This window comes from Enhydra lutris, unplaced genomic scaffold (genome assembly GCF_002288905.1).
Source record: "Enhydra lutris kenyoni isolate GAN:26980312 unplaced genomic scaffold, ASM228890v2 scaffoldscaffold55, whole genome shotgun sequence".
NCBI classification, from domain to species: Eukaryota; Metazoa; Chordata; class Mammalia; order Carnivora; family Mustelidae; genus Enhydra; species Enhydra lutris.
Window position 1 is genome coordinate 2885008 of NW_019154139.1, and position 20159 is coordinate 2905166.

A 20159-nucleotide genomic window follows, 5' to 3' on the forward strand; every position below is an offset into this window, starting at 1 on the left:
AGTTGGTTAAGCCTCTGCCTTTGGCTCAAGGCATGGTCCTGGGTCCCGGGATCGAGCCCCACATCAGGCTCCCTGCTCATCGAGGAGTCTGCTTCTCCCTCTCCCTCTGCTCCTTCGCCCTAGTCATGTTCTCTCTCCTTCTGCCTCCTGCCCTGCCTACTTGTGCTCTCACTCACTCTCTCTTTCTCTCAAATAAACATTTTTTTAAAGATTTTATTTATTTGACAGACAGACAGTACAAGTAGGCAGAGAGGCAGGCAGAGGGGGAAGGGAAGCAGTCCCCCCGCTGAGCAGAGAGCCCGATGTGGGACTCGATCCCAGGCCCCTGAGATCATGACCTGAGCCGAAGGCAGTGGCTTAACCCACTGAGCCACCCAGGCGCCCCAAATCAAATAAATATTTTTTTAAATGCTTTTTAAAAATGACAAGAGAAGAAGGAGAAAATCTGGACCCTACCTAGTGCAGAAACTGAATGTCTACTTCAAACTCTCCCACAAAGAAAGCTCCAGCACAAGACGGCTTCATGGCTAGGCTCTACCAAATATTTAAGGAGGAAATAAAACTAACTTACACCATCTCTCTCAGGAAGGATAGGCCACCATTTCTCTCATGTGAAAAAAGAAAAAAATATTAGAAGAAAAGAAAGTAGAACAGAATATTCCTCATGCACAGAGAGGTGAAAATCTTTAAATACACATTACCAAACAAAATCTAGAAATACAGAAAAAGGCTAACATCTCAGGACAAAGTGGGGTTTCCCAGAAATGCAGGTCAGCCTAACAAAGTTCATTAAGGTCCTTCGCTATGTTAACAGAGTAAGAAAAACCACATGATCATTTCAACAGAAGGAAAAGCCTCTGACAAAATATCATTTCATTATATTTTCATACTCGGAAAAGCAAACCATCATCTGACGTCCCGGTCTTCCTCCTCCAGGTCGTAAGAAGGCAACCCTCAACCTCTTACTCCGTCACCTCCCGGTGCTCGGCGAACGGAAAGAGCTGGCGGGATAAACCGGGAGCTTACGGGCCATACGGACTCCTTGGCTGTGGCACTGGCACTGTGGGCAGCCACCGGGAAAAGGGCGTCTACAAACAGCCAACGGCCGCCACCGGACCTGGGGCTGAGCGCCCGGGTGCCCCGCCCTCCCCAGCAGGGCCTGGAAGGTTCGAGGCTCCCATCCCCTGAGGACCCCGGCAGTGCGGCGAGTGAAGAAAAGGAAACGAAAGCCGGGCTACGGCACCGAGAGGAGGAAGGCTCTGTTTGTAGCTGACACGATCGTGGGCGCGGAAGCTCCTGAGGCACCTACCGAAGAGCTCGCAGGACGAGCCCGTGAGTTCAGGCAGATCGCCAGAAGCGGGAGGCACTTACGTTTTCCGGAGGCGGCCACGACAGCACCTGCTAACCTGCGCGCTCCTCTACTGTGGGACCACGCCACTCCTGCGCCAAGAGGCCGAGCCCCATCTCCCTCTCCTTGACTGTGGGAGGCCTTACGACGGCTTCAAGCAAGGTACAGGGAAGGGACACTGTGACTTTACAGGCCCAGTCATGGAACGCGCCCCTGACACGCTGCTGGCCACAAATCCTCCTGGCAGCCTCGCACCCTCATGTAAGAAGTCTGACCATCCTACGGCCACGAGGGAGAGGCCACGAGATGGCGGTCACTCTGCAGTCCCGGGCTCGGGCCCCCCCTCCCCCGCCCTGCCTGAGCCCCGGCACCAGGAGCTCCCACATGTATCGCCGAGACCCCAGAGGATTCCAGCCCCTAAGCACCAGCCTGGACCCACCTTCAAGTCTCCCCACCCGAGGCCCCACACGTGGTACACGGAGAAGCGATACCACCACGTCCTGACTGAAATTCTCACTGCAAGAATCTGTGCGCGTGGTGAGAGCGCTCTTTACGTCGGCGACGAGAAGCAAGCTGTCGCGCGGCGGCGCTAGACGGCCACGGACGTCCGTTCACAAAAGCAATTAGATTGGTGTGTAGCAGCAATTACATTTGAAAAACAAAATTTACAAAGCTATACCATTTAAAGTAGCATCAATTAGCCCGGACTACTCAGAAATAAATTTAACAACATATGAACAAAACCAACACGCTGAGAATGACAAAAAGTTTGTGAGGATAAATTTTTAAATGTCTAAGTTAAAAAACTTGGTATTGTTGATGCTATTAATTCTGGGAAAACCGACGTATAGGCTCAACATAATCCCATTCAAACCCCAGCTCCTACTATTTTTCTAAGGCTTTTCTGGTAGGAAATGACTAACAATAAACTTCACGTAGAAATATAAAGGACCAGGATGCCTGGGTGGCTCAGTCAGTGAAGCGTCTGCCTTTGGCTCAGGGTATGATCCCACGGTCCTGGGATCGAGTCCCACGTCACGTTCCCTGCTCAGTGAGGAGTCTGCTTCTCCCTCTCTCCCAGCTCGTGTGCTCACTCTCTCTCTCTCATATAAATAAATAAAATCTTTAAAAAAAAAATGCAAAGGACCAAAAATATTCGTGTCAATTTATTTTGAAAAGAACAAAGTTGGAGGACTCTCTCTACTAGACTCTGAGAAAGCTGCAGTAATTAAGACAGTACGTACTGGCCTAGAGATGAATTAATAGATCAATGGAACAGAACACGGTGTCCAGAAATAGACACACATTTATACAATCATTTGATTTTCAGAAAAGGGACCAAAGCAATCCACTGGGGGAGAAAAGAACTGTTTTTGACAGATGATGCTAGTACGCCAACTAGGAAACCTGTATTTTAAAAACGAACCACTCTGCCTTCCTCATACCATACAGAAAAATTAAGTCAAGTTAAAAATCAAAATGAAAATTATAAAGCTTCCTGGGGCGCCCGGGGGTCTCAATCTGTTAAGCCTCTGCCTTCGGCTCAGGTCAAGATCCCAAGGTCCTGGGATCAAGCCCCGCATCGGGCTCCCTGCATGGCGGGAAGCCTGCTTCTCCCTTTCCTAATCCTCCTGCTTGTGTTCCCACTCTCACGGTCTCTCTTTCTGTGTCAAATAAGTAAATAAAACCTTTTAAAAAAAAATTATAAAGCTTCTGGAAGAAAAACAAAGGATAATTCCCTGGCTTGATGGGGTAGGATTTTTACTTAAATTAGATGTTGAATTTTAAGTTAGTTTACTGTTAGATAAATTAGATTCCATCAAAAGTAAAATTTTCCACTCATGAGAAGACACTGTTTTCGAACAATGGAGTGACATACCACAAACTTGGAGAAAACGTCCCCCTCCCCACTCTCTGTTAGTAGACACACATCCCAACAGTACGCACGTATCCTAGCACAAAGAAGTCGGAGAAGGGGAGTGCTGGGGCAGCTCGCACCCAGGGCTGCTGGGGGTGCTACAAAGTACAGCCCATTTGGGGGAGAAGCCGGGCTGTTTTTCACAAAAACAAAACACACTCCCACAGCATGACCCTGGGAGGCTACACATAGGCACCGAGCGGAGAAATGAAGGCCACGTCAACAAGAAGACGTGCGTGTGAGCGTCCACGAGAAGTTTATTCACAGCAACCAAAGGCCAGAAACAGCCTGGCTTCCACCGAAAGAAGGATGGAGAAGCCAGCTGTGATAGATTCGCGCGGTGAAGCACTACTTGGTAATTAAAAGGAATGAACTATTCATTCAGGCAGTGACATGGATTTGACATTTTTCAATGCTATTGTGAACTGAATTTTTTTAATTTTCATTTTTAAAGTGCTTGCTGCTCAATGACTCATTCCTAATGAATCTTCTGCTGCAGCCCAGGAACCAGCACACTCTCATCTGTTTAATAAACCTTTCCAAAACGCGGCCAAGAACTCTCCGTGTTACCAACGAGGGCCCTCACGTGCCATCTCTGAAGCCTCCTCCCCACACGCAGCACGACTCATCTCACGTCTGACGGAGGAGCTCATCCGCGCGGACCGGGTGCCTCCTTCGTCCTTCCGGCCACGGGGCTGGGCACAAGGAGGGCGAGCATCCTCTCAGCCACCTTTCCCCGCTTCTTCTGTTTCCCTGGAGCCGAGCTGGGGAACAACAACACCCCCAGGCCTCTGGCCGCCCCAGGCTCTGGCTGTGTAAAGCTCATTTCTAAGGACCCTGGGCCACATTCCAAGAGTGCCGTGGGCCCCTCTCCTTCTCGGTACATAAAGCTCTCCAAGGGCTCCCCTCACCAGCTCTGGTTTCCCGTGATACGTCTGTCCCCTCTCCACCCTGGCCTTATCTTCAACAGCTGGTGCACAGCAGCGACATCTGAGGGACAGCGGGCCCTGTAGCCTCCCCCCACCCAGGGACGGGGCTGGCAGTGGCCCAGACATCCTCTCGGCAAATCGCCACGCCACCGTTTCCAGCCTTCTCTCTGACAAGTTCCAGGATAACACAGTCCCTTTCCTCAACACCTGGTCACTCCCAGGCCACCAACCGGTTCTCAGAACTGAGCGATGCTTCCCCGAGGAAAGGAACGGAGCAGACTAATTATAAAAGGCAACGGCCCTTTTCGCCCCGAAGACGCTGGCCTGTTAAGTAATGAAGCCAAGAGGAATCGTGCAGCTGCAGGGAGGCGAGCGGGGCAGCCGTAATTCAGCGGGTACGAGCTCGCCGACAGCCCTGGCGCGGGGCTGCGGGACCCCGCAGAGACGGAAAAGGCCCAAGAAGCCCCCCAAGAGCCCAGAAGGCCTCCCGGCCACACAGAGCCGCGTCCAGAACCTGCCGGCGGGTGCCAGCGCCACATCCCGACAGCAGGCGGTCCCCGACAGAAGGGGCTCCGGACGGGCTCCACACCCCAACGCCTCCCCACGGCCCGAGCAACACCTGCCGTGGAGCCACGTAAGAAGTAACGGCCCACCAGATTGTCTGTCCAACGTGAGTCTCTGGCCGGACCCCTACCGCACCCAAAGAAGGAGGCACACGGGGGACAGTCGCGGGAAGCAGGCAGGGGCCCGGCTGCGAAGGCAGAGAAACACGAGGAGGGAAACGAAACGCACTATGGCCCTAAGTGAGACACCTGTGCTTGAGAGGCATTAAGGGTCAAAGGATCAAAGCGGGTTGAGGGGGCCCCTCCCAGCACTGAGGATACTCACCACCGCCGAAGCCCAGAGAACAGACAATGGAAGCCCACGGCCACGGATTCCACACCAAGGGTCCTGTCCCCCCAGCCGTCTGTGTCCCGCCAGCCCAGGCCAGCCCCCGCGCTGTGTGAACCTCCCACCGCACAGCCTGCTAGGCAGATCCACGCGGCCCACACCACCACAAAACAAAGGGTCCTCTCCCAGTCACACCCACTTGTCAAGACAAAACCAGCCATCAGATTAATTAGCGGGTCCCGTGGGCGGGTGACTTCCACCCAGATCTGCCGCCTGGACTCCTAACGAGCTCCTGGTAAGATTCTTCCCCGGCCAGGGCTGTCTGTGCACGGCTGGGCATTCAGTCCCCTGCCCTCGTTGCCACACCCAGACCCCTAACACGGCCGCAGGTGCCCCCACCATGCCTGCCCCATCTCGGGGGCTCACAGCGGCCCCACGGTGGAGGGGCCCTGCCCGGTCTGCCCGGCGCTCTCTCTCTGCCTGTCCCACCACCACCCGGTGAGGCTCCAGTTTGGACCGCGGATGGCCCCTCGCTAGCCCCACACGCCGCTGCTAAGGGTCGTGCCGATGGCCTCCCTTCATCGCTCACAGAGCCAGAGGCAGCTCCCGGACTGCAATCCGAAGTCTCTCCCGTGAGACTACTTCACCTGGAAAGGCAGCTGCTTCCTTTTCTCCCAGCCCCAAGGCCCCTCCATAAAAAGAACGTCCCCTAAACGAACCCCAAGTGTGAGGACACCATCCATCAGAAATGAGCGAGCAGGCCTGGAGCCCAGGCAGGGCCCAGTTATGGGCCTTTCTCGGAGCCGCCGAAGCCGCCCAGCCGCCCAGCCGTGGACCCCAACCCGATCCCCGCTTCCCCACGGAGCCTGGGTGTCCACGGCCGGAGTCGCAGCGCAGCAGGAGAGCCAATCCCCGACCCTGGTCTGCACGGCTCCGTGGGAACAGCCGGGCGTCTGTTTCTAGAATGTCCCATACACACAGGAAGGAAGGGAACACGCTGGGTGAGCTAGGCGTGGGGTTCCAGACACGGTCAGTAGCTCAACCTATGCGGCTGGGGAACAAGTCAGTCGCAGTCTTGCAAGTTCTTCCTGCCTGACCTATTTCCTGAGAGGCAGGAAAGCTAAGGCCTGACTCCGCGGGTCTGAATCCCAACTCCGCAGCTTACTGGCCCCACGGCCGGAACCCCGTACAGTCACGTCGCAGGGGAACCGAAGTGACACCAACAGTGAACAAACGCAAAGACTTAGACTGGCGTCCGCCACTGACAGTATCTTCAGGGACTTCCGCCAGATTCTTGCCTCTCCCCTCCCCGCCTGCCTCCCGCACGCGCACAGACAAGAGGCGTTGCTGTCCGCGCAGTGACGTCACGGCGGACGGGCAGACGGCGTCTTCCCTGGTAAACGCATCCGCTCGTCCCTCGGCAGTGATACTCTGTCTCCCGAATAACGCTCTCCGCCTGAAACTCCGGTTCCCGTCACAAGGCGGAAGAGCCGGCCGCTGCCCAGCTCTGACCTGGGTCAGTGCGGACCGGCTGCGTTTCCCCCAACTCCCTCCTTCGTGCCCTTCTGTAACCCCGTGTGTTAGGTGAGCGGCTTGCCAGCAGCGTACGGCTGGGTCCTGCCTGCAAATCCAGCCGGCCCGAAGCTACCCCTCCGGAAGGCCGGACACAGCCCACCTCACCGGCCGCAGCCTGCCGGCCCCAAACGGTCGCCCCAACACCTCCTCGGTCCGGCGCCAGCCGTTCCCGTGACACTTTCTCTGACCTCCCGTACGCAGCGGCCGCGCGCTGGTTTCTCCAGGTGTGATTTTTTAAGGTGTGGTCTTTCTTGAGATTTATTTATTTAGTGACCATAAGAGCCCATGCCTCTCACAGGTGCCAGAAAGGTCCAGGCCACCACGTGTGTGCACCGGGGCTCCCGCAGCATGTTTTCCCATCCCGGGCCTGTTGTCCGCTCTGTCCGGCCCTAAGCTCTCTTCCAAATCCACGCCGTCCCCCGGCGCTGCCCCCCCCAGGAATTTCTCCTTCTACTTCGATTAACCCTCTCGTCCGCTGTGTCTGATAAACGGTCAATGCCAGCGACCCTAAGTCTGGTTGCCAGAGGTTCTGTCGGGCTCTTTCCAACAACCTGCGAGCTCCTCTCTCAGAGTCCTGTTCTTCATGGTAATGACTTGTTTGAGGTCCGGTCACGTCACTGCCGCAGGATGTCGAGTCCCTCGGGTGGGTCCAGGCTAACCACGGTGCCGGCTGAGTTCACTCCAGGCCACGCTCCCTGCCTCGTTCTTTTTCCATCGTGAGCTCACCTTCTGGGGGCTCTGCCGTGGGAAAACCGCAGGCCTGTGCCAGGAGAGCAGCCCCCAGCGTGGCGGTTCTCGGGGGCAGTCAGCCCACTGCCGCCATCCAGGAGACCCTTCCAAGCGGTCCCTGAGAGCAAAACCATGTTCCTACCGACAGCAACGTTATTTACCTTCAACGCTGTGCCACTGCCTGCACGGCTGACACGGAAGGTGAGACGGGGACACACTGGCATGAGTCCAGGCAGTGCCACCAAACGGTACTCTTAGTGCCACACATTCACGGTGAAAAAAGGAAATAAAAGGCAGTTTCGCTGAAGGACGTTCTTGACGAAGTTCCTAATTTAAGATCAATATGGCGTCAGATCCTGACCTTCAAGTAAACATCTTTCAACATTCGGTGTGGCGAGGTGGGAAGAGCACAGACAGCGCTCGAGATGTGCGCCGAAGAACAGTGCTTTCTTCTCAAGCGCCCCTGGCCAGCCGCTGGAGCTGGGCGTGGAAGGAGAACGCATTCTTCCAGAAGCCTCATTTTCACTAGAGGAAATGACGAACAGGCAAACGGGTTATTCAAACTTGGATACTTGGCAGACACTTTCCCAAAAATGAACAAAGACTGTCATTTCAAGGAAAACAATCGACACTATGCGTTGCCAATAGTAATATTTGAGCATTTAAGCCAAACTCTGAATTTTGAAGAACTTCTGTCTGCCACTCTGGGTGTATAGCTTCTGACAAGACGGCAGGAACGCGCCCAGACGGATAGGGCGTGATGAAGCGCGGCAGCGTCCACAAGGTCGGCACGCCTCCATCAGCCAATATTCCCCAAATGGCCAGCGTCCGACGGTACAGAACCACGTGTGGCCGAAACACCCGCTCCAAGTGCCAGACAGCCCAACGGACTTCGACGTCCCCGAGCACAAAATGGCGGCCGACATGGCGTCAGCTGTCACGTGGCACGTGACCAGCAGGAAGCCACCACGTGCTAAGCTGTGTCCTAGTGTCAACGAGCAAATACCCTCGGCGGTCGGAGAGTGCAACGAAAATCCCCCTCCCTCTCCCAACGCCCTGCCTGTGGGAGGCCGGACCGTTTCCACGCGTTCCCACCAAAACTACATCTGTCTGCGGATGGAACACGCAAGCGCACGGGAGAACCCGGGTGTCTCCCGGGAAGTCAGACCTTAGTCTGACCACAGGGGACTATGGCGCCTTCCTTCCCACGAAACAGTTACATTTCAGAAAATATTCATTTACCACCAAGATATGCCGCTTATGATAGCATCTAACGGGTTCATCATTGTTATTTCAAGATAAATTACTAAATATTTTTTAAGGATCTCGGAGTTGCTAACACAGCGAATACCGCTAGAATTCACCCGCATGAGTCAAGGCTCTGAGTTCCTCGGGACTTTGGAAGACTTTAAAGCAGCCCGAGACACGGAACCGGAGAGCCTCGGCAGGAGACCCGTCATACTTCTGTTTCTAGCAGCACCGGGTGTCCCTACACAGGCCCCGCTTTATCTCATTTCTACCCCTCACCAGGGCGATAAGACCTTACCTTCCGGCATTACCGTGATCGTTCCTTCAAGCCCCCGGGCACCCACTAGTGGGGTCATCCTGCCTGCGTCTGGGCGGCTCCCCCTCGGCGAGGAGGCTCCACATTTCAGACGCTTCTTGCTCAGCATCACCCAGCGCCTCCAGGCATGCGCGGGGAGGGCGCAGCTTCTCCCTGGGCCTCGTCTGTCACCCTCCTGTGACCAGAGCACCCCAACACCCACAACTCTGGTGCCCCTCCCCCAGAGCGCCCAGAACTCTGCCCTCCGTCAGCAGCCCGCTCCCTGCACCCCTGGCCACCAGGACACACATCCCGTGGGGACAGCAGGTCGGTGACTGTGCAGAGCACCCATATGCAACAGGTGCTCACCACGCTCTGGTCTAATGCAGAACAGAGTCCCAGACTGACGCCCCCAGGGGAACCCAACGCACAAACGCGGTTTTTGCCGTCTAGAACATACCCAGCAAAAGGGAAGTCATTTCCACCGATTCCAGCTGGACATGGTTATAGAGCAGAGTAGAAAACCACAGGCTCCGGGGCTCACAGGTGGGTCCCCGCAAACGCTCTCTGACCCCAGGCAAGGGATCTGTGTGTGTGCAGGGTATGACGTCTGCTCTGCTGTGACGCTCAGAGCCATTCGGGGCACGCAAGCCGTCACTGCCGCACCGCGGTCCCACCGTGGCCACCAGCTGACGGCGGGAAGCCCCCTCACTGCGGCTGAGGAGAGCGAGACAGCCGCCGCACGGACGTGGCACAGCGACCCAGACTCCCTGTGGTCTCTCTGGCATGTGGATTGAGCGTAACACGACAGACAGCCCTGAACTTCCTCACGTGCAAGGAACAGGCAAAGGCCAGGCTGACAGGGCTGCAAGCACGAGTCCTGGTGGCTTTCGACCAGGGCAGTGACGTGCTGAGAAGGGGCTCCAGGAAGATGGTTCTTGTGTGGTCCAGACAGTGGTGAAGACCGGGCAAGCCCAGGAGTATGAGCCCACGCACAGCAACAGAAGCTTCCAGCTCCTTGGGGCGTGGACACCTGGTCCGTCCTTCCTCCTGCTCCTCCGTCCCCTCGTCCACACAAAGCAGCAGGGACACCCGCATACACCCAACAGCCCCCAGAGGAGCTTGCCTCATCTCAGGGGATGACAGACCTCCCCGGGTCCCCCCATGCTGGTAACTGGCATCCTCAACACTGCTCACGTCAAGGCCCTGGCTCCCGGTGGCGTGCGGGGCGTGGTGAGTGCGTGTGCCCGGAGAACGCCGCGCTGCGCACACACACACACACACACTCTCACCCACCCTAGTCCAAGGCCATCCCCTCGGACGGCAACCCTCGGGGGGAAATGAAAAGCCAGAGTCACTTCCAGCGTACGGCTGATTTTACTCACAAATAGAAGCAGGATAATCTTGTATTTAAATGGCAGGAATTCCATCACTCATGATCAGAGAAGTGACATTTGAAATTTATAAAGTCCCACGTTATGATTCAATCCCTTTTCTAAAGGGGGAAAAAGCCGTCCGTTTCGGGAGAGAGACTAACACGTGTGAAAACATCAACAACGGACGGGGCTGCCAAACCAACACCAGGGCCGGAACCGAGCGGGCGTGTTTTTCTCTGTACGACACCAACAAGGCTCCTCCTATTCGTTGCTACGGGAAAGGCCTCCACTTGCTCCGTCGCTCCTCGGTCAATAAAAGTAAGGTGAGGCCGCCCCGTTCTCCCCCACACAGTCACTCTGGCTGATTTCGCAAATTAAACCTCAGGGCCGGATCTGGAGACTATATCGGGTAAGCGTCTTCCACGGCCTCCACCCCTGGGCATCTCTGGAATGAACCCGGCCCATGAGGGCCCGCAGAAAATCTCCATCACCCAAACCCTGCTGTGGGCTCTACACCCCACCCCTCACCCCGTCACCCCTCCGCCAAGTCTCACCACATTCCCAAATCGGGTCCTCAGGAGCACGTGCCTTATGCCCCCTACAGGTCTACCCTGTACCCCACACGGAGCTCCTGGGAGGCCTCTGCCCGACACGCTCCGCCCTCCCGGGGAAGGCACGCAGCCCCTAGCACAGAGCGTGCATGTAGGAAAGGCTCGTCGGCACAGAGCGAGCCTCAGATGGCCCACATCCCACCGGGGGGCCCCATCTACCCCGGCCATGGACTGCGACATCGAGAGGCTCCAGTCCTCCTTCCCGCTCTGGTGTAGGGTCCTTCCCCCAAACCACTTCCATAAAATCACCCCTGGCCCTGGGACACCTGCAGCCCTTCTGCGAAAATCTCCACCATCCGTCCCGAAGGACACCAAGTCCAACAGAGCCCGACCGCGGGCAGCAGGGCTTCCGGCAGCCTGTGCTTCCCTCCGGGACTGGGCACAGCTGCTGCTCCCCACAAGCAGACCCCTGAGCTGGGGCCAGCACAGACTGTGGGTCCAGTTGCTCACGGCCCCGGGTGACAGGTGAGGCGCTGAGGCCCTAACTCGGACGCCCTGTAAGGGGCGAGCTGCCCTGAAGGCAGCTCCCCAGGCACGGCGGATGATCACAGCGGCTCATCAGCAACAACCCACGTGGCGCTGGGACCACCTGGCGTCACCAGGAGCAGAGCTGGGGAGCTCGCAGTGTGTGGGGGTCAGACTCCGCGGGGGAGGGGAGAGCCCCATGCCCCGGAGCCCTCCACCGCTGGAACCCTCGGGACACCACAGCCGTCCGCAGACGCAAGGGTGTGCGGGCACGCGCACGCACACACGCGGTCTGTCTCGGGCACGCGCACACGCGGTCTGTCTCGGGCGCACGCACACGCACAGTCTGTCTCGGGCACGCGCACGCACACACGCTGTCTCTGGGGCACGCGCGCACACACGCGCGGTCTGTCTCGGGCACGCGCACGCACACACGCGGTGTCTCGGGAACGCGCACGCGCGCACGCGGTCTGTCTCGGGAACGCGCACGCGCACACGCGGTCTGTCTCGGGCACGCGTGCACACACGCGGTCTCGGGAACGCGCGCGCGCGCGCACGGTCTGTCTCGGGCACGGGCACGCGCACACGCGGTCTGTCTCGGACGCACACACACACACGCGCGGTCTGTCTCGGGCACGCGCGCGCACACGCGGTCTGTCTCAGACCCTGTGGAGGAGGCAGAGTCCAGGCGCTGAAAGGGAGGCTGGCCGAGCGGGGCACAGAGGCAGGCCTACGCGTCAGGCCCGGGGTTCCCCGCCCCCGCGACACTGGTTTCAGACGCGGAGCGGCGTCCGCCCAGGGCTCACCTGAATACCGTCCAGCAGCTTGCTCATGCACCAGTACGTGTCGGCCTCGACGTCACGCAGCACGTCTGCGGGCACGCGGGAGACGTCGGCGGCGTCCACCTCCTCCTCCTCTGCGCGCCGGGGACCATGCAAAAGACAGCAGCGGTTAACCCAGGGGACACACCGTGGGGCGAGGGTGGGGCGGGGCTGGCAGAGGCACGCGCACGGCCGGCAGAGGCACGCGCACGGCCGGCAAGGTCACTCTGAGGGCAAGGTCATGCCGCGGGCAAGGTCACGCTGCGGCCCATTTTTCTTGCTGGGACTAGATGGCTCCTAGGCTTCCAACTCAGCACTTAATGGTTTTCCATTTTAATACCTAATTAGTTGCAGATAATTAATATTCTAAGTCCTCTCCAATTAATTAACATAATTAATATATTCTAATTTTTGCATCTCAGGCATTTCATCTCCTAACAAGAGAGCACCAAAAAAAGCTACTTATTCCTAACAGAGACCTGAGAGGTTTTTTCACAAGATTTTTAAAATTCTGTTTTCTCATGGGGTCACATATTCATCAGACAATAATTTCTCTCAAAACTGGTTCCCAAGGTGAGGGCTTCCAAAACCACACCGGGCAGAGACCCGGCGGCCGCAGGAGGGCCCCCACAGAGGCAGGAGCCCGAAGAAAAAGAAGAGGCCGCAGTGCTCTGAACGGTCACTTTCTTCGGGTATAAAAAGCCCAGGAGAGAACATAATTAAACCTTTTAAAACGCAAAACAGACACTTAATTGAAACGGCCTATCAGACATCGGAACAAACTAATTTTAGGTCCTTACAAAAGCCGCTGTCATCCAGCACAACACTCATAAATGTTTTAAAACTTGTGTGTTCTCTTTTTTCCTTTTATTTACCTGTGTTTTATTTTGCAAACATGCAGGGCCCCTTTGCAAGGAAAACGTTCCTGAGAACAAACACTTCTGTGAGAGGACATCTGGGAAGGTGTGAGTCGGACGACGACGACTCCACGAACACTGACGGCTCACGCCTGCGGAGCAGTGAGGAACGAGGAGGGGCCAGGCTCCCCTCCCCACGGCTCGGATGTCCTCACTCAGGAACCCCCCGTCTCACGTCTGCTATCCCCACCACCGCGCCCCTTGACACAGGTGTGGAGAACACAGCAGGCGCGGCCCCCAGGGCAGCGCGTGGTGGCGTGGCCAGGACACGGGCCCTCCCGAGAGGCAGCCCAACACAGCCTCGCCTCACATCACAGGCACGGTGAACCCCTTCCACTCCACTCGCTCCCTGTTCGTGACAGACGCCATGACACTGACAACAGGCCGAGCGAGTCCCGAGCCAAGCCCGGCCAGGCCCGACGTGTTGGCCACACGGGTCTACACAGGCAGGCCCAGGCCTGGACGCACAACCGGCCCAGCCACGAACAGCCACGAGGACCCATCCCAGCCAGCACTGCTCTCAGTCCCGTCACTGCACGTCCCTGGGGCACGCGGGAGCACTCTGTGGGGGCTGAAGTCGGGCAAGTCACTCCACTCCCACTCCCTCCTTCACTCCCCCACTCATTCAACAAGGACTTCTGTGTTCTGGTTTCGTTCAGAGATGTATCTGATTGAGATGCGGTTCACATACCATAAAATTCACCTTTTTACAGCACGCAACTCAATGGGCTTTAGTATACTCACGGAGTTGGATAACCATCAGTGCCACATAATTCCAGAACATTCTCACCACCTCAAGCCAGCCCATCAGCAGGCACTCCCCATCCCCCCAGCCCCTGGCAGCCACCCCTCTGTGCTCTGCCTCCGTGGAGCTGCCCGATCTGGACATTCCACGTGATGGTACTGTGCGGGACAGAGCCTTCCGTGTCTGGCTCCCCTCACTCAGCACCGTGCTCCCAGGGACATCCTGGTCCCAGCCTAGGCTGGCACCTCAGTCCTTACCACAGCAGAAGAACATTCCGAGGTATGGATGGGCCACAGTGCCTATGAGTTGTCCCTTGTGGGACACCGGTCTGTCCCCTCACTGGGGCAACGCGACAACCGCAGCAGATGCTCCCCACGGGGTGGCTCCAGGGCCTTGGGCACAGAGACCAGTAAGAGGCAGGCCCTTCCAGAAGCTCAGAGCCCCTCCCTCTGCTGCAGGACTGTGATGAAGAGCGTCCCAAGGCTGGCCTGCCTGGCTCTGAGTGCCCTCCTCTCAGTCTGAGCCCGCCGGGGTCCCATGCCCCGTCCCAGCTGCTCTGTGGGCCATGGGCTCTCCCTCCCACAGCCGGGCACAGCTCTGCCCCCCGGCCACAGCCCGGCAAGGTGCCCGGCCTCAGAACTCGGCTGTCCCGGGAGGCCAACGTCTGGCCTCCAATGAAGCCCCACTGTGGCCTGCAGAAAGGCCGGCTCTGAGGTCCTGAGGCAGCCGGGGCGGCAGGCACCAACTCCACCCATCTAGAGAGGAGGAAACACGGCCTCCCCGGGCTCACACCGAGCACGCGAAGGCTGACGGGACCCAAGAGCAGCTTGTGGGCACAAGCATGAGCGGCCTCCTCCGGCTCCCGCGGACCCAGGTCCACGCCCCCTCGCCCTGGAGCAGCTCTGATTTTATCCCCCGTCTCCAGGAAGGGACTCCTCTTGAGAAGCTTGCCATCGACGCATTCTCTGTTTCCAGGGCCTTCAAAGCACTGAGAAGTTGCCTCAGCTGGTGCAACGGAGCCTGCCCGGGCCTCCAGCTCCTCCCCAGCTCGCAGGGGCGGCGGGCTCCCCAGTGCAGGAGCACAGGACGCAGGCCTGGGAGAGGTTTCTCGCTCTGCTGAGCTGGCTTACTGCCTTATGCCAGAAAGGTCAGCCGGGCAGCCTCTTTCTGGTGTCCCCTGTCACAGTGGGCCATTTGTCACTCTTCAACGTAATGAAGTAATGGCATTTAACTCAGAGAACTCCTATGCCAATCTGTCTTCCAAAAGGCCAAGAGAATCGGGATGACCCTTATTGTCCATACTCCCGGAGAAAACGTCTGCTGACACGGGAGAAGGTGCAGAGGGCGGCACAGAACACTCTGGAAGGCCTGCATCATGGGCACAGGGTCAGAGCTGAAAAAAGAACACGCCAAGGTTGGCGCAATTGCTACAGGGTCCTCCTGGGGGGTCCCCACAGGAAACGGGGCTCCAGTGGTTCCTGGGGACACAGCCTCAGCATGTTCAGCACGGGTCCCATCGATCAGATGCTAAGTTCCTGCACCATCTGCCACCAGGCCCAGGAGACGATGCTCTGGGGTGGGAGGGGGTCCTCACAGGCATACCCTGGAATGGCCAACAGTCGTGACAGGCGACAACTCAAGCCCCACCGACTCCAAAGGTAACATGCGCCTCCCACCAGGACATGCCGCCTCCACGTCCCGGAGGCGAGGAGGGGGACCAGGCAGGGCGGGAACCTGAGCGGGGAGCCACCAGGGAAGCCCTGGGCCTGAGGAGCCCTCTGGTCGGCAGCCACGGGGCCGGGACCGGGGCCAGAGCTGGGGCTCTCGGGGCTGACCCCTCTGGGCCACAGGGCTGTGCAATAGCTAATTCTGACCCACACCAGCAGATGCTCCACAAGCTGCTCGAGGCTGCCAGCCGGCAGAGGAGCGGGAGGCAGCACAGGGCACCCATGCACCACAGTCCCCCACACCGCATCCACGGCCTTCTCCCAGCCAGGCAGGACTAACAGGCCCCGGAAGCCAGCACAGGGAAACTACCGCAGGCCCCCAAAGGTGGCACTGGTACCAAACACATGGTCCCCAATGATGGAATTTAAGCCAACCTGTTGCTTCTGAAATTGGGGCTGGATCCCACGTCCCACTCCACCCCGTCAGCACAAACACCAGCACCGTGCACGCACCGCCATCGGAGAATGGCCCCAGCCTGCTCTCTGCGCTGCCCACAGCGCCACTGACCAGGGCCCAGCCCTGCACCCCGGGGACACCAGGCTGAGAAAGCTGGGAGCCCTGGCCCCCAGACAGAGTGACCGGGAGACAAACACGCGCACGGGGGCGCAGAGAAGCACGGCCCGGCCCTGGACAGGTCACTCGCTGTCTCAAGGGGGTCATAAGCGCATATGCCAGCACAGGACGTGGAAACAGCCCTTTAATTTATAAAATATCTCACTTTCCTTCTCAAACCATGAAACGGCTTCAGGAAGTGATTTAAATAAATTCTTTGAAAATGCTATGCTGCATTATTATTGTTGAAAAAGCAATTTGTAAAATAATCCCGTCCTCATCAACAACACCGTTTATATCACAAACTCCAACCCTCACCCGTCTGTCCGCATGAGCACTGCTCAGAAAGATGCCAGCAACAGGACCATGCTGCCCCCGGGAAAGAATGTCGGGGTGGCAGTAAGTACAACTCTTCCCATTTTGTAGAAAGGCAAAGAGCAAAAAGAGAACACGTATTTTCACCAGTAACAGTTATGACTTTTGCAACAAAGAAAAACATACTGCTTACGCCGCTGAGATCATTTCACTGAGGTCTATCTTCCCACAGATGGCCTGAGAGAGAAAGTTCCCAAGGGCGGTGGGGCCCTTCGAAGTGCTCTGAGAAGCTCGTGGGGTACTAGGGGTCAGGACAACTGGGGTAGGGACTGCTGCCATCCGGGACCTGGTCAGCACGCCCACCCTACAGGTGTGAACAGCACCACACAAGGAGCACACCCAGAGAGTGTGACTAGGCCACCAGCCTGGTAGGTATGTGGTCGGCGGAAGGACAGGTAGATAAAAGGAACCAATAAAAGCACGGAGGACAGGGGTGCCTGGGTGGCTCAGTGGGTTGGGCCTCTGCTTTTGGCTCGGGTCATGATATCAGGGTCCTGGGATCGAGCCCTGCATCGGGCTCTCTGCTCGGCGGGGAGCCTGCTTCCCCCTCTCTCTCTGCCTGCCTCTCTGCCTACTTGTGATCTGTCTGTCAAATAAATAAATGAAATCTTTAAAAAAAAAAAAAAAAAAAAAAAAGGCATGGAGGACATTCAGCCACATAAGGAAAAAACCACACAGGGATACAACCTCTACTCTGCTGTATCCAAAAAGCTATCTTAGATACACAAAGGCCAGAAATTTCTTGTCCACGTTTCCACGTCCAGAAAACCGGCAGGGTCAGTGCTGGGTAGGGAAGAGGCAGGTTGATGGGCTCAAGGCCAAGTCCATTGTGTGATGAGGCTGCTCGCCAGACAGCACGTCACCCGCCACCACGGGTGGATAGGGCGCGTCCTCAGGAGCCAGGGCCCACCACACCCGAGACAGCTTTTGGAGGGAAGCAGCCCAGCTGACACTCAAAGGACCCGCAGGAGGGCCGTGGGCCAGGGAGCAGCTGCACCTGGCGGAGAATGGAGCCCCACCGGCAATGCTGGCTTCCCAGTCTCGTGGGGTTGGGGCAGCATGAAGGCCTCTGACTCTGTAGGGAGAGGAGGCGAGAGCCGCCACAACCCCAGAAAAGCACAGCTCGGGGGTGAAAACACTCCCACAGTCATAAAACACGTGGTGGGCAAGAGAGCCTGTCAGTACCATAAGCTCCCTCAAGCTTTGGGTCTCCCCTCCAGGACAACACTGGCCTGCTTCAGCGAGACCCTGGCATGGGCCCCAGGAACAGCCATGGGATCCCATAAGGGCCAGGATGTGCTGGAAAGTAAAGAGGCCTGGCACGTGGCCAGGCTCTGCCTCACCACAAACCAAATGGGGAGCCTTGGAAATCACAAAGGGAGAAAAACCTCAAATTTAAACAGAGCGTGTGACGCGGGATCAGTGCGGAAAGTGTAGATGGGGCCTCATCAGGCTCAAGGCGCGGGGAGAGCCGGCACCTGCAGGTGGGCCGCGCAGGTCGGTGGGGGGGGTGGGAGCCCACCACGGCTTCATGACTGCGTTCATCACCCGTACCACACAAACCCTGCAATGAACCTCTTCACGTAATCAGGAGCTTAACTGGTAATCAGAAACATTCTCTCCTTCATAAGCTGGCTGGAACCACGCCACGGTCTAATCTTCTGCATTGCCCAACTTGGGAGTTTTAAATTCGAAAGCCTGACACTTCAGTGATGGAGGTTTTAGCACTTAATTACACAGATTTGGGTTCCAAGGCAAAGGGAAAAGTCCCGCTTCGGTAAGAGAGGGGCCGCCACTAAGACCATCAATTCACAAAACTCCGCGGCTCAACAAGAACAAGTAAGGTCATCATCAAGTTGGCTTAGCGGGTGAATGTTTAATGTTAATATAAATAACGTCCAGCTCAAGGTTACAAACTAACCACCATCAGAGTTCCCAATTCCAGCATGTAGCTACGAACCTGCAGCCCACAGACACGGACAAACAGTCAGTGGACAACGGGACACCAGCACGTGATGGTCACAAGTGAAGGACAAACCAAGGCCGATGCCCTCGCTATGGGCCAGGCAAGATGGCACAATGCGGCCGCATCCAACTATCCGTCTCCCAGCCCGCAGCAGGCCCCAAACAACGAGAACCCAGCAGCACCACTCTGCTTCTCGTCCACCTCCACCCCAAGCACACCCCCAATCGGGGGTCCCAAGCCTCATGCAAACCGCAAGCCGGGGACGGCACAGACGGGGCAGCTGTTCCTCTCTCTGAAAGAGCGCCCTGCGACCTAAGTCCGGGCCCGGAGAGCTCCCAACAGCTCCTGGGGAGCACCAACCGCAGACCCCGTGTGGTACTGAGGGACAGGGGGAAGGGAAAGTCTGTTTCTTTAATGATCCTCCTCTCTATAACGTCATTTTTGTAAGAGAAAAAAGTCTGAATTCACAACACTCTTTTGGCCTGACTGGATCTCTGATGTTCATTAACTCTGGGAGTCGGGAGTTTTTGTTAACTGAGATGCTACTGGTTGAAATACTGACTGACTCCACGAACATGGATCGAGTACTTCGGAGTGTCAGAAACCGGCGGGGGGGAGACGGGGAGACGGAACCGCCAGCACGAAGCCCAGAGGAAGGGCTGCCCGCGCTCACTCGCCGACGCGCTCCGGCGCACTCACGCCCCGTCCACTGGCCTCGCTCACGTGCTGCGTGACCAGACTGCCTTACACAGCGACGTCAATAAAGAGCTGGCCACGTGGTGAGTGAGTGTGACAAGGGACGGGGCAGCATGGCAGGTGCAGAAGAGCAGAGTCCCCGCCCCTGGAGAGGGTGGCCTTGGGAGGCATTGGGGCTGAGCCTAGAAAGTGGCAGCATCAAGCACAGGGCATGAGGGGACGTGGGGGCTGGGGAGGAGGCCGCAGAGCCCAGAGCCAGCAAGCCTGCAGGACGTCCCCATGACCCAGGCAGGGGACAGCTCACGAGGACCATGACACCACAGCCGTGGGCGCTGGGCTCCTGAGCTGGGCTTCCTTCTGGAGGAAAGGGGGAGCCCCTGGAGATGTGTGCCCATTTGAGTAACTCCCCACACTGGTGTCTGCGAGCCAAGGTGCAGATGTCCCCATCTGGGGACAGCGCTATGGAAACAAACGGAGGCGGGTAGGCGGGGGGAGATGCTCCCAAGCACAGCCCACAGACCGCATCAGCTACTGAGGCAGAAGGGAGAGTCCCCGCCCCGCCGCTGACGCCCCTCCAGCGAGGAAAGCCTGACAGAGGACACGTCAGCGCCACACCATGAAATGGCAGTCACTGGACCGCCCGCGGCCGAGGACAGCAGGTGGCGCCGGGCATGCTCACCCTCGGCATTTCCTGCCCCGGGTCGCCGGCCGCACCCCTCCCCACTCTGCATACGGCATCCTCACGCCCGCCGGCCCCCGTAGGACACGGTAAGGACCACAACCGCCACCCTCTCCACGTCCCCGGCCACAGCAGGGTCTCGGTGACCGCGCGGCGAGCGAGGGCATGAGCAGCCAGCCGGGAGCTCACAGTCGGGGAAGGATGAGGAAACATAGGCACAGCTGCAACCAGAACGCGGGGAACGGGATGCCAAGGTACTCCCTGAAGAATGGAAAGAATTTAATCCCAATTTCTC

General features: G+C 57.6%; 1 protein-coding gene across 3 annotated transcripts in view; it reads right to left on the minus strand.

Moving 5' to 3' along the window:
- LOC111157619 (TBC1 domain family member 22A) overlaps positions 1-20159 on the minus strand; it is a 299219-nt gene that overhangs the window by 122948 nt on the left and 156112 nt on the right. For all 3 annotated transcript variants that reach the window (XM_022519197.1, XM_022519195.1, XM_022519194.1), the window contains one exon: positions 12192-12301. In XM_022519197.1, coding sequence (XP_022374905.1) covers positions 12192-12301 — 110 coding nt within the window. The remainder of the gene's footprint in view (positions 1-12191; positions 12302-20159) is intronic.